The sequence below is a fragment of the Pleuronectes platessa genome, chromosome 4, assembly GCF_947347685.1.
Source record: "Pleuronectes platessa chromosome 4, fPlePla1.1, whole genome shotgun sequence".
In the NCBI taxonomy this organism is placed as follows: Eukaryota; Metazoa; Chordata; class Actinopteri; order Pleuronectiformes; family Pleuronectidae; genus Pleuronectes; species Pleuronectes platessa.
Genome location: NC_070629.1, coordinates 4,262,183 through 4,276,373, shown reverse-complemented (window position 1 = coordinate 4,276,373; position 14,191 = coordinate 4,262,183). Strand labels below are relative to the sequence as shown.

General features: G+C 42.4%; 1 protein-coding gene across 1 annotated transcript in view; it reads right to left on the bottom strand.

The window, feature by feature from the left end:
* Nucleotides 1-8,839: 8,839 nt before the first annotated feature.
* Nucleotides 8,840-14,191, bottom strand: part of niban2b (niban apoptosis regulator 2b) — a 36,417-nt gene continuing 31,065 nt past the window's right edge. Inside the window, exons 11-14 of the mRNA XM_053420205.1 lie at nucleotides 13,535-13,648; nucleotides 12,810-12,917; nucleotides 10,317-10,428; nucleotides 8,840-10,086 (exon numbers count right to left, since the gene is read on the bottom strand). Of these exons, the coding sequence (XP_053276180.1) occupies nucleotides 8,840-10,086; nucleotides 10,317-10,428; nucleotides 12,810-12,917; nucleotides 13,535-13,648 (1,581 nt within the window). The remainder of the gene's footprint in view (nucleotides 10,087-10,316; nucleotides 10,429-12,809; nucleotides 12,918-13,534; nucleotides 13,649-14,191) is intronic.

Sequence of the window (14,191 nt, the reverse complement as noted above, 5' to 3'; positions counted from 1 at the left end):
ATTTTTACTTGATGCACTTGTCCCAGGGCTTTCATCAGATTAACTTCAAATTAAGATCAGTGCCATCACAACAAGATGGAGATAAAAAGTGATTAAGAGATTGACCTTTCGTCACACCGTGTGACCGTGGCGTGGCGTCTTGAGTTTGATTAAACGCCATCAAAACACGAGGTTCTGTATCTCGGACATACATTGTCCAATCGAGTCCAAACTAGACATGTAAGACAAGGGTGCCATCCTGATGACATCTACACAGAAATTATGACTTGAAATTACAGCGCCCCCTGGTGGCTACAGGAAGTGACATGTTCTATACTTTGATGAACTGCTCCTGGCTGATTTACAATATACAGCTCAAATCAGATCAGTCAAGTCATTAGATCATGGTCAGAATTGTGACGTTTCCTCAAACCGTGTAAACATTGATGTGCGGCGAAGGATTTTCCTTCGCCAAAGGACACGATGTTATCATAACTCCACTGTGCATTGTCCTATCACTACAAAACTTCTGTCACATGGTCAGAGTCCAAGCCTGAACAGCTCTATGTGTCAATATTTCCTCAGTGTCATAGCGCCACCTACTGATTCGCCAGGAAACAGGAAGTACTTTGTTAATCCACTCTGCATTATCCAACCGGCTCCAAACTACTGACCTATGATCACAATACTGATCTGAACAGCTCCACATATAAATATTAGTTCAGGGTCATAGCGCCACCTACTGATCAGTGTGAAAATTAAGTTGTGTTAACATTGTCCAATTGACACAAAATTGCTCACGCTACATCAGAGCGCCTACATGAACAGATATATATGTGTGTGCGTAATAATAGTGATGGCGCCACCTACTGGCAAACCTACTGCCGCAGAGCGCAAAACGCATGCAACGTGGAGAAGTGCATGCTCGATCGATGATGTGCGCTTGGTCATCGATCGCTCTCTCCACCGACCGCAACAGGCTTCAACGTGCGGGTGCTCGGGCCCGCAAGTGCTACAACGTAGCCCTAGTTATTATTATTAGGGCCCGAGCACCGAATGGTGAGAGGCCCTATTGAATCTGTAAGGATTTTTATTATTATTATTATTATTATTATTATTATTATTATTATTATTATTATTTCCCTTTGGGGGGCTTTTTCAGGGTCTAGACATGCTCAAAAAGTTATGAAACTTTGCAGGAAATTCAAGGTCTGCGGATATTTTAGTATTCTGGAGTAATTGGAATTGGGCGTGGCAAAATGGCTCTACAGCGCCCCCTGGAACCAGCCCCTAGGTTTCCACATAACGGATTTTCATCAAAATCTGGATATAGGTGTATCGTGACCAGTCATGAAAAAAAGTCTCATGGAGCATTATGAAAAACGCAACAGGAAGTCCGCCATTTTGCTTTTAGTGGCCATTTTGGCAATATCCCACATTTTTACTTTTACGTACTTGTCCCAGGGCTTTCATCAGATCAACTTCAAATTCAGATGAGTGTCATCACAACAAGATGGAGATAAAAAGTGATTGAGGGATTTTTTTTTTATCACACCGTGTGACCGTGGCATGGCGTTAAAAATTGGTTACACGCCATCAAAACACGGGCATCTGTATCTCGGACATACATGTTCCAATCAAGTCCAAACTAGACATGTAAGACAATAGTCCCCGCCTGATGACATCTATGCATAAATGATGACTTAAAACCGCAGCGCCCCCTGGTGGCAACAGGAAATGTCTTGTTTTTTGCTTGTCTTACACTTGGATGAATTTCTCCTCATCCACTGACCTCAACCATGTCAAACTGTATCAAATGGGTCCCAAGACATTGACAATGAAGACATAAGATTACCGTGACTTTTCGTCAAACGCCATATGAATGGCGTGGCATTAAAGTTCATCAACTCGCCGTGAAACACGAAATTGCTGTAACTTCAGTGTTCATGATTCTATCTCTCTCAAACTACATGTGTGTAACAACAGCCCCCCCCTGAAGATATTCATATGGTTTTAAGAAATGGGCGTGGCAAAAAAACTGACCAGCGCCCCCTATAGGGCAACCCCGGCACTACGATGGCCGACATTTATACAAATCTATCGGGACATGTGTCGTTTCATAACAAACAAAAAAATATCTTGGATAGGTATGCTTGACCAAACAGGGAGGCCGCCATTTTGGATTAAGTGGCCATTTTTTTTCCATATTCCACATTTTTACTTGATGCACTTGTCCCAGGGCTTTCATCAGATTAACTTCAAATTAAGATCAGTGCCATCACAACAAGATGGAGATAAAAAGTGATTAAGAGATTGACCTTTCGTCACACCGTGTGACCGTGGCGTGGCGTCTTGAGTTTGATTAAACGCCATCAAAACACGAGGTTCTGTATCTCGGACATACATTGTCCAATCGAGTCCAAACTAGACATGTAAGACAAGGGTGCCATCCTGATGACATCTACACAGAAATTATGACTTGAAATTACAGCGCCCCCTGGTGGCTACAGGAAGTGACATGTTTTATACTTTGATGAACTGCTCCTGGCTGCTTTAAGATATACAGCTCAAATCAGATCAGTCAAGTCATTAGATCATGGTCAGAATTGTGACGTTTCCTCAAACCGTGTAAACATTGATGTGCGGCGAAGGATTTTCCTTCGCCAAAGGACACGATGTTATCATAACTCCACTGTGCATTGTCCTATCACTACAAAACTTCTGTCACATGGTCAGAGTCCAAGCCTGAACAGCTCTATGTGTCAATATTTCCTCAGTGTCATAGCGCCACCTACTGATTCGCCAGGAAACAGGAAGTACTTTGTTAATCCACTCTGCATTATCCAACCGGCTCCAAACTACTGACCTATGATCACAATACTATTCTGAACAGCTCCACATATAAATATTAGTTCAGGGTCATAGCGCCACCTACTGATCAGTGTGAAAATTAAGTTGTGTTAACATTGTCCAATTGACACAAAATTGCTCACGCTACATCAGAGCGCCTACATGAACAGATATATATGTCTGTGCGTAATAATAGTGATGGCGCCACCTACTGGCAAACCTACTGCCGCAGAGCGCAAAACGCATTTAACGTGGAGAAGTGCATGCTCGATCGATGATGTGCGCTTGGTCATCGATCGCTCTCTCCACCGACCGCAACAGGCTTCAACGTGCGGGTGCTCGGGCCCGCAAGTGCTACAACGTAGCCCTAGTTATTATTATTTCCCTTTGGGGGGCTTTTTCAGGGTCTAGACATGCTCAAAAAGTTATGAAACTTTGCAGGAAATTCAAGGTCTGCGGATATTTTAGTATTCTGGAGTAATTGGAATTGGGCGTGGCAAAATGGCTCTACAGCGCCCCCTGGAACCAGCCCCTAGGTTTCCACATAACGGATTTTCATCAAAATCTGGATATAGGTGTATCGTGACCAGTCATGAAAAAAAGTCTCATGGAGCATTATGAAAAACGCAACAGGAAGTCCGCCATTTTGCTTTTAGTGGCCATTTTGGCAATATCCCACATTTTTACTTTTACGTACTTGTCCCAGGGCTTTCATCAGATCAACTTCAAATTCAGATGAGTGTCATCACAACAAGATGGAGATAAAAAATGATTGAGGGATTTTTTTTTTATCACACCGTGTGACCGTGGCATGGCGTTAAAAATTGGTTACACGCCATCAAAACACGGGCATCTGTATCTCGGACATACATGTTCCAATCAAGTCCAAACTAGACATGTAAGACAATAGTCCCCGCCTGATGACATCTATGCATAAATGATGACTTAAAACCGCAGCGCCCCCTGGTGGCAACAGGAAATGTCTTGTTTTTTGCTTGTCTTACACTTGGATGAATTTCTCCTCATCCACTGACCTCAACCATGTCAAACTGTATCAAATGGGTCCCAAGACATTGACAATGAAGACATAAGATTACCGTGACTTTTCGTCAAACGCCATATGAATGGCGTGGCATTAAAGTTCATCAACTCGCCGTGAAACACGAAATTGCTGTAACTTCAGTGTTCATGATTCTATCTCTCTCAAACTACATGTGTGTAACAACAGCCCCCCCCTGAAGATATTCATATGGTTTTAAGAAATGGGCGTGGCAAAAAAACTGACCAGTGCCCCCTATAGGGCAACCCCGGCACTACGATGGCCGACATTTATACAAATCTATCGGGACATGTGTCGTTTCATAACAAACAAAAAAATATCTTGGATAGGTATGCTTGACCAAACAGGGAGGCCGCCATTTTGGATTAAGTGGCCATTTTTTTTCCATATTCCACATTTTTACTTGATGCACTTGTCCCAGGGCTTTCATCAGATTAACTTCAAATTAAGATCAGTGCCATCACAACAAGATGGAGATAAAAAGTGATTAAGAGATTGACCTTTCGTCACACCGTGTGACCGTGGCGTGGCGTCTTGAGTTTGATTAAACGCCATCAAAACACGAGGTTCTGTATCTCGGACATACATTGTCCAATCGAGTCCAAACTAGACATGTAAGACAAGGGTGCCATCCTGATGACATCTACACAGAAATTATGACTTGAAATTACAGCGCCCCCTGGTGGCTACAGGAAGTGACATGTTTTATACTTTGATGAACTGCTCCTGGCTGATTTACAATATACAGCTCAAATCAGATCAGTCAAGTCATTAGATCATGGTCAGAATTGTGACGTTTCCTCAAACCGTGTAAACATTGAGGTGCGGCGAAGGATCATCCTTCGCCAAAGGACACGATGTTTTCATAAGTCCACTGTGCATTGTCCTATCACTACCAAACTTCTGTCACATGATAAGAGTACAAGCCTGAACAGCTCTATGTGTCAATATTTCCTCAGTGTCATAGCGCCACCTACTGATTATCCATGAAACAGGAAGTACTTTGTTAATCCACACTGCCTTATCCAACCGGCTCCAAACTTCTGACCTATGATCACAATCCTGATCTGAACAGCTCCATATATAAACATTAGTTCAGGGTCATAGCGCCACCTACTGATCAGTGTGAAAATTACATTGTGGTAAAATTTTCCAATTGACACGAAACTGCTCACGCTACATCAGAGCGCCTACATGAACAGATATATATGACTGTGCGTAATAATAGTGATGGCGCCACCTACTAGCAAACCTACTGCCGCAGAGCGCAAAACGCATGCAACGTGGAGAAGTGCATGCTCGATCGATGATGTGCGCTTGGTCATCGATCGCTCTCTCCACCGACCGCAACAGGCTTCAACGTGCGGGTGCTCGGGCCCGCAAGTGCTACAACGTAGCCCTAGTTTCCTGTTGTGTTTCTAATTATTATTAATGTTAGTGACATTTCCTTTATAAATGTGTGGAGGTTTTATTACCTCTGCTAAGGAGTTTCTGTTTTCATCTCTGATTTGTCAGTCAACAGGTTTATGTAATAAACTACTGGACCAATAACCACAAAACTTGCTAGAAGTAAGTTGAATGGATCAGAGATGAACCTATACGGCTCTGTTGATCTCCACTGAGTGCCAGTCTAGTAAATGAATCGGGAATCTTCTCTCAAAAAACCTTTCCCCCCCAAGGGGTTTGAGGTGTGAAGCTAATGAGGTGTTTTATAAAGATGTGATCGAAAACGTCAGACCAAGTGAATCCACTTTATTTTAGCATGAACAGAAAAAAAATCAGAGAGTTTCATTTCACCTTTAGCAGCAGGACAACCTACTGGATTTTTCCTGTCATACGATGAAGGTAACTATCTCTACAGTTACTAATAAAGCTCTGTTCAGTTAGACACACAAAGGGATATAAGAACTGGTGTTAATTCAAATGCAAGAGAATTCAAAACCAACACAAATTAGTCCTCCTTAAGTTTTACTCAACCTGCGTCCCTGAAATTCAAGTACGTGTCCCTTCCATATTTCCAAAAACACTTTTAGCATTTTGACACAAAACACTGGCAATGAAAATTAATTAAACATGGACACTACAGGGGTTTATCAGACAGTCCATGCCCAACATACTATATTGCCATCTTTCTGCAGCACGAACATGAGAAACGAGAATACATAACACATCAGTATCATTACTTAGTTTTCCATGGCTGTGACCAAACAGCTGCACCCCAGCTGTTGTCCTGAATGAGCTTTGCTAATGAAAGAATACTGCATAGTCACATGCAGTATGCGTTGAGAGCACAGCATCCTGGTTTAAATGTTATATCAACACATCTCCTTTGGTACTCTGTCTGCAACAAGCATACTGTGTCAGGGTGAAAATGAATTACACTGCATACAGTACAAGCGACACAAAAGTTTTGTACTAACGGGAGAAAACTTCCGTCAAAGTCGTACCAATATGCTATCTATCTATCTATCTATCTATGGTGGTGTAGTTGAGGGCGGCGGTGGCGGGTGCTAACCAGCTTTGGGGGGGCCCAGCTTGCAGAAGGTTGAGGGGCCCTGGTTTAGACTAAAACTATTTTATTATCCATTACTAAAAGAGAAATTGCACCAAAGACAAACTAAATAAAGAGGTTAGAAACAAAACATAAACAACAGTCCACGCTCACATTCACACCTCTGGACAATATGAAAAGCTGAATGAATCTATTCAGAATATCCTAGATACTTACTGTCCCAGTACGTACAGTGATGCTGTGTTCACGAGGTGCTTAGGGTCTCGCGCTGCACCCCAGGGCCAGCGTGTATCCCGAGGCTGGGGTTGTGTTGGTGTGGCACGGGAGTGCTCCCCCCCCCCTCATTGTCCCTCTCAAGACTCAAGGGGCAATTAGGAAGCAGTAGAGAAAGCAGCTTCTTAGATGCCCAATGATTTGTTAATGTATGATGATGATCCGTTGTGTGGGGTCAGTGTTTTTTTTTTAGCCGACCCGCTAAGATATCCTATGGGATGTGTTTTAGGATGGTGTGTGAATCACCTCACCCCTGACAGGTTGACAGGAAGCTTGCCTGAAGTATTGGAGAGTGATTGTATTCGAATAAGTCCGTTCCAGGACATGGTGATGTTTTGCCGGTCGATCAAAGCAGATCTTTCAGCTGATTGGCCTGCTGCTTTGTAGCAGCCACATCACAACTGTGCTCTTTGTGTGCCATGCGTCTGGCTTCTGGTTCAGGAGTCAGTCGGGGACGACTGCAATTGATTTTTCCCTTTTTTGTTAGTGAAGAAGTTTCGTTATTGTAATTACTTTTTTGTTTGTTTGTTATTTTGGTCTTTGTCCACCCTGAAGAAAAAAAAATACTTTGTTGATAAATATATTGGTTGCCAATTCAAGATTGGTTCCTCTGTGGTTACTTGTGACTTGGTGAAGATGATAAACTGGAAGTGGACTTGTATCAAGGGATAAAATGGCATTAAATAATAAAAGTCTCCAACCATTTCAAAGACGAACAATGTTTAAATTGATCCCAATCGAATTAGACTAGCTCACCTTATTCTTACACTGCCCTAATTTAAGCCTTAATTTAATTTAAGCCTGATATTTACTGTGGCTCCTGAAAACAACACACCCAGTAAAAGCACAAATATTAAGTTAAATTCACTCAAAAATCCAGAAACACCTCAAACATGAAAAAACTTGAACACCAATATATCAATCTCAATATATTGTGTCATGTGACCCAAATTTAGTTAACTTTATGACTGCATAGCTGACAAAGGACCAGAACTATATTGTTATTCTATGAATAATGATTTTAAGTAAACATGATTAGTAGCTTCCATGTCATGTGACATATTGGTTTGAAACTCTGAAATGTGTGTACATGGCCCACAGAGGACACAACTCTTAATCTATAAATTAGGGATATTTAAATAATACATTTTTCAGCAACTTCTGCATCATTTGACCCACATGTAAAAGGATTGCAGCCATTTTTTATGTCAAAATATTCCAAAATGGCTTTTGCCAGCGGAAACTGTCCCTCACCTACTGTCCGTGAAGTTGTAACAACAAATGAACCGAATACAAGTGATAATATTTAATCGATAATGATTTATTATCAATAACATTCATTTGAAAACAAGAGTAAAATTTATCTAAAAGGAAATTGGTCACAAAAGAGAAGGGGTGCAGAATAATAAATAAAACAGGGACTGAGTAGTCAGTATAGGCACTGATGAAATTATATAAAATTTGTAAAAAGACAGATTGGTCATAGACGCATATATATACATAGACATACACATAAGCTTTCTTAAAGCACAAACTCATGTAAGATAGTGTTACTCCCAACACATGCACATGAGGACAGTTAATGAAAACCACCTCTGAGAAGTTTCCTCATTCTGGAAATTATTTTCTGTTGATAAATGAGATTTATTGCGCAAATAAGAATTGTGGATGTTTTTAAGTCACTTGGTTTGAGATGACCATCACCATAGTGAATTGCCAATGGTACAGTCTGTACTCGCACCCACACATGGCACACAATACTCCTAATGTTACTGAAGGCCACTCAGAGGGGAAACAACTCACAAGCCGCATCAGATTACACATGTTTCTCTAACAGCGCCTGTGTTCAGATGTTCTTCACTTGTCGTGTTTAGAACAATTAAGGACTGAAGGTCGCCCACTGTGCTCAGATTTCTACATATACGTGAAAAGAAAAGTGTGGAATTTATGAGGATAGAGATCTCAAAAAAACATTAAAAAAAGTAGATGACGACAGCACCTGAGCCCTGCTCGGTGAAAACAATCTGCTGAGTGAAGTAATGACTGAAACTCCTGTGGAAACTGATGTGGTTCAAACAGCATGAAGTGTGTTTTAAGGTTTGTCAAAGACAGGGACAATGACAGGGCAGGATTAAGTTCAGGTCAGAGAATTGGACAAAATATCGTCACTGCGCTTTATTCTCAGAGTCATTGGTTTTGGCTTCTGGTGGGGCAGCGGTACTCGTCTCCTCTGCCTGCGGCCCTGCCTGGCCCCCTGCCTGCCCCTCTGCTTGCCCCTCTGCCTGCGCCCCTGCTTGCCCTTCCGCCTGCTCCCCTGCCTGCTCCCCTGCCTGCTCCCCTGCCTGCTCCCCTGCCTGCTCCCCTGCCTGCTCCCCTGCCTGCTCCCCTGCCTGCTCCCCTGCTTGACCATGTTGCTGCTTCCCGGCATGCTCCGCTGCTGGCAGCGAGGCCACTGCCTCTTCTGCCGCCGCCCCATCAGTAGTGGGAGACTGGAAACCACTGTCATCATGCGGAGGTGGGGGAAAGTCTGCCTGCCCCTCTGGCTGCCCCTCTGGCTGCCCCTCTGGCTGCCCCTCTGGCTGCCCCTCTGGCTGCCCCTCTGGCTGCCCCTCTGGCTGCTCCCCGGCAGGCTCCGCTGCTGGCGGCAAGGCCGCTGCCTCTTCTGCCGCTGCCCCATCAGTACTGGGAGACTGGAGACCGCTGTCATCATGCAGAGGTGGGGGAAATTCAGCGGCCACCTCTGGTGCGGTTGTTTCTGTAGCCTCTGATGGGATTTCATTGAGAGAAGGTGCCGGGGGCAATATCTCCTCTGACACCTCCTGGTTGGAGGGTGGTAGTTCATCCAGCTCCGGCTGACTGTCCTCTCCCACCTCCTTCTCCTTTGAGGCCGAAACACTTTCTGTGGCAGATTCAACCATGCAAGGGATTTGTTTAACCTGCTCCTCTGGTTTGGCTTCCTCCTCCGTCAGAGCAGATCCATTAGACAAGGTCAGAGGGTTTTCTGAAGCTTTCGGACTTGCAGATTTAATCTGGTCAGGAGAAGCTTTACAGTCCGAGTTTTCCTCCCTATCTTGCTCCTTCTCCACCTCCTCCTCATCCCCCTCTTGGATGTCTTCTTTGCCGGGCACCTCAATGCACAACTCGTTGTGCATACCTGAGGACTCTTCCACTTGGATCATGGACACAACCTGCTTCATCCTCTTTGTCTTCTGGGGCTCCCCACCTTCACTCTCACAGTGGCCCTCAGCGTCCTCCTCTGCTCCATCCGCCTCTCCCTGAACTCCCCCGTGTTCCTTGGCCCAGTCGATGGAGGGGTTCTCTCCCAGCAGGTGCAGACTGGGGTCGCTGTTGCTGATGACAATGCTGTCCCTGTAAAGGTTGTGTCTCCTCTGGACTGCCGCCTCCTTCACAGCTACAGGCAGAGAGAAGAGGATAAAACAGAGTCTCATATGTTTGGTATATGTATTTTTTTACAACATATATATTTTATACTGACTTAATTTATTCATGGTGAGATGTTGGAGACTGATCTATTTCTAATCTACTTAGGTAGTCATTAAAAGCAATATCGAAAATAAGGAAACATAATGAACAGTGTGAGTTTAAAAAGGGATAGGATGAATTGCACTGTTTAAGACTCACCCATCATGATGTCCTTCATGACCGAGAGCAGCACCACCTCCTCAAAGATGTTCTCCACCAGGATGAAACGGGAAAAGTCCTCAAAGATCAGCTCTTGGAAGCGCGGCAGCTCCTGGGGTTTGACAACAACAAAAACATTCAGAATCTTTCAAAATCTTCGTCAAGTTTCAGGATTTTCCCTTATCTCAACTACGGTACTAAATAAGGTCTTGAAAACATGATTTCCGGAGAAAGGTGGAGGAGAAGTTTTTCCAAGGTAAATATATGGAGGCATGGAGAGGCCTCAGCCTGAAACGAAAAGCCTGCGCACAGATCTGACAAATGGGGTTTCCCTCTGTTTTTAACACTGTCTATACAGAAACCCTCTCTAACTTCCATTTAATCTCAGCAGCTGCTGTCTGGATAAAACAATTGTTATGCAAGTGACAGAGATAAGGTCAATGATTTCAGGTCAGACAGTGTTGTTTTGAATAATGGAGTGCCCTAGGGTTGCGTTTTATCCCCAATATTATTCTCAGTTTATAGGAATGAAATTATGTGTAATACAGATAATATTAATAATAAGGCATTTTATAAACAGTCCCTTACCTACATAAAATGCAACTCAAAGTGCTTTACAATGAAATCATAGACATGACATAAGAGATTGATGAGAACACATTATCAGTAAAACAAAGACTTAGGATAAAAAATAAATAAATGTATTGAATTAAAAGCAAGATCATGGAAATGGGTCTTGAATTTTTTCTTAAAACTATCAACAGAAGAAGCTTGTCTGATGTGTGGTGCGAGTTTGTTCCAAACCTTTGGTGCTTAGCAACAGAAAGCTAATGCCCAAAACTTTTTATAGATTTTTTGGGGGATCTCGAGCAATGATCATCGTAGACGACCTGAGGTAACACTTCTGAACATATTCCTATAAACATTTAAAGATGTATGTTCATGTCAAGTATGAGTCTATCATATTCCAGAGTGAGGTACGGTTTTACTATTGCAATGTTTCTTAAATGATAAAACGCAATCTTTGTGACACTGTTTATGTGTGGATTAAAAATCAGAGACAAGTGTAACGCCCAGGCCCTTTACTGTTGATTCGTAGTGACGCCCCAGACTTGCAAGTTTTCTAATAATCTCTTGTCTCTGATAATCAGTACCAATTATAAGAATATCGGTTTTATCTTCGTTTAGTTTGAGAAACTTGTTGCTAATCCATTGTTCAACACTTGACAGGCAATTTATAATTTGGTTTGGAGCATCAGAGTCATCAGCAGAACAATGATAGTTCACAACATGGTGAGCAGTGTCATATAAATCAGATAATCTCACCCTAGTCAAGTACGCAGATAATATGGCACCAGTGGCTCGCTTTAGAAATGCTGAGTAATTAAATGCGTATTCTAACTATGTTACAGAACTCATTAAACGGTTTGATGACAGTCGTCTTTTGTTCAATGTAACCTAATCGAAAGAAACGTGTCTAGGTGGCCACATCACATAAGTCCAACCCTCTATTTAAACCCATTACAGTGAAGGGTCATGAGGTGGAGCGGCAGATTGTGTTAGACCAATCCTTTCACCTTCACTGATCATGTGGAATGCATCTATAGAAAAAAGCCCAGCAAAGACTTTTAAGGTCAGCCAATGCATTTACAGTAAACCAATAATTCATTGAAAGTATACTCAATTTTAACAAGGAGTCCGGGTTTGAATACTTAAGTGGCAAATGTCAGAAAAAGCTTTCCACAGTACTAACACTGGGTAGTACAATTACTGGCCCTATTGTCCTGTCACCATAGCAAAGCAGTACAACGCTTAAGTAGCAAAATCCTGACGACCACAGTCAACCCCTAAATTAGTACTTCCAACTCCTGCCCTCAGTTCAAAGGCAAAGAGCCCCCAGTGCAAGAGTTGTTTTAGTAACAGTGTTGTTGTTGCATAGTTTGTCCGCCAGAGAGCACTGGCACTCCACACAAATGTAGTCTTCACACAAATGCTGATGCAACTAAATCAGTATCAGTCCTGTTATTTTCTCACTTGTCAGTAAAGCATTGCTGTTTTAAAACACATGCTTGTAGGTTATCTGTTAGCTTGCTAACAACAAGTCTTGTCAATGGAAGACAGTTAATGATCAGTTACGGTAAAGCAATAAAGTTATTCTACCTAAACGTCATAAAGGTAACTACCTTAGAGTAGACAGCACATAGCTCCTCTAACAGAAATATAAAAACTACAATTCTGACCACAAAAAGCCTCTGGCTACATCTAGAACGGGATTATTGTCACTGTGAATTAAGCGAGGCATGTACATGACAGCGAGAGCTGATTAAAAAACTTCCTTAATAAATTAATGTAAGAGATCCTCCCAAATCTTTGTGTGGTTGTTCTTAAACCATCTAATATCCAACTCAACACCGGTCTGTACATTTCTGTATCAGAAGAGCTCTGCTGACACTGCACTTTTACACGAAACACTGTTTGTACTCAAGCACTCACCGAGCCACAGGAGGGGCCAAGCTGCTTCAGCATGTAAGGGATGAAGATCTGGAGGAGAGCCTCGCGGAAGAAACGCTTCCTCACCGTGCTGCTGTCATAGTCAAACTTCTGAAAAACCAAAGAAACGCATGATTAACACACACAGGAGTGTTGTCTGACATTGAATGTTTACTTGTCACCTGATTCTTTCTGAATTTCTGAGGAGAAATTTCCTCCTTCAAAGTGTTTGATTAGGCACAAGCAAGCTGTGTAACCAGTGTTGGGAACAAAGACTTAAAATGGGTTTGAAAGATGAAGCCGATGAGGAAGTGCCCGTAACCTGTACTCCCTCAAATGACCAGCAGAGGGCGACTCAAACAGTTGCAAAAGAAGTTGGTAAAAAGAGAGATCAGGGATTGTTCTTATCAATTCATTATACTTACTCCATTCAATTTTCTGTTTACTTCAGGGAAAGGGTCAAGTGATAGGAGCACAGATACATGGTGACTGTTAAGTTCCAATCAGGAAAGAACATGTGTGACAGTGTCATCATCAAAGTTTCTGTCCATCCAGACTAAAACTCGATCCCAGGACTGAGGCTCCAGAGTCTCTGCTTTGGAGGCTTGAAAACTCTTGAGTAATGTGGACGCACGTTATAAACATAACAAAATAACAATAAAACTTATTAGTGTGGATGCTGCCAAAGCTTGGATCTACTAGCCTTGTCCTGTTTGTGGGTGTTTTACCTTGATGACTCTGTCCTGGCAGCGCTGGATGGTCTTACAGAGCTCCTCTGTGCCCTGTGACTCCAAACTCTGGTGAAGGATCTGTTCAAACGTATAAACAGCATCGTCCATTTGCTGTGGAGACACACACACACAAGGAGAGAGTGAGTCATAAAATATCAGTAGGATTTATTATTATTGATCATGTTAACAATGGTAAATAAAAGATTTGTTTTTTTACACAAACATATACTGAAAGTTTAAGAGTTATAATACAGTTTGTAGCTCAAACCTTTTAACAAATGCTACTTTGGACTAAATCACCCGCCTATGTGTTCTCTGAACCACCGGTAGAGGGCGTTCACCTTTCTGCAGTTCTACTGCTTCTGCAGCTGTCGACACCATAGATATATATATATATAAAGGCTAGACGTCTCGTCCGCGTTGCAGGCCAACGGAGTCGAACGTCATCTTACCACAGGCGGCTCGCCCAGCCATAACATTGTGTTAGTAGTGGAACATGTACTTTTTAAATAAAATAAAAAATAACATAATTATTCATAAGTATGCAGTGTCATAACTACATCTCTGACGTTTATAACAAACCAAACAGTTTAAAAATCTGTTGAAAATTTAGAAAGTTATGGTTATTTAAAAAGTACGTACAACTACAACACA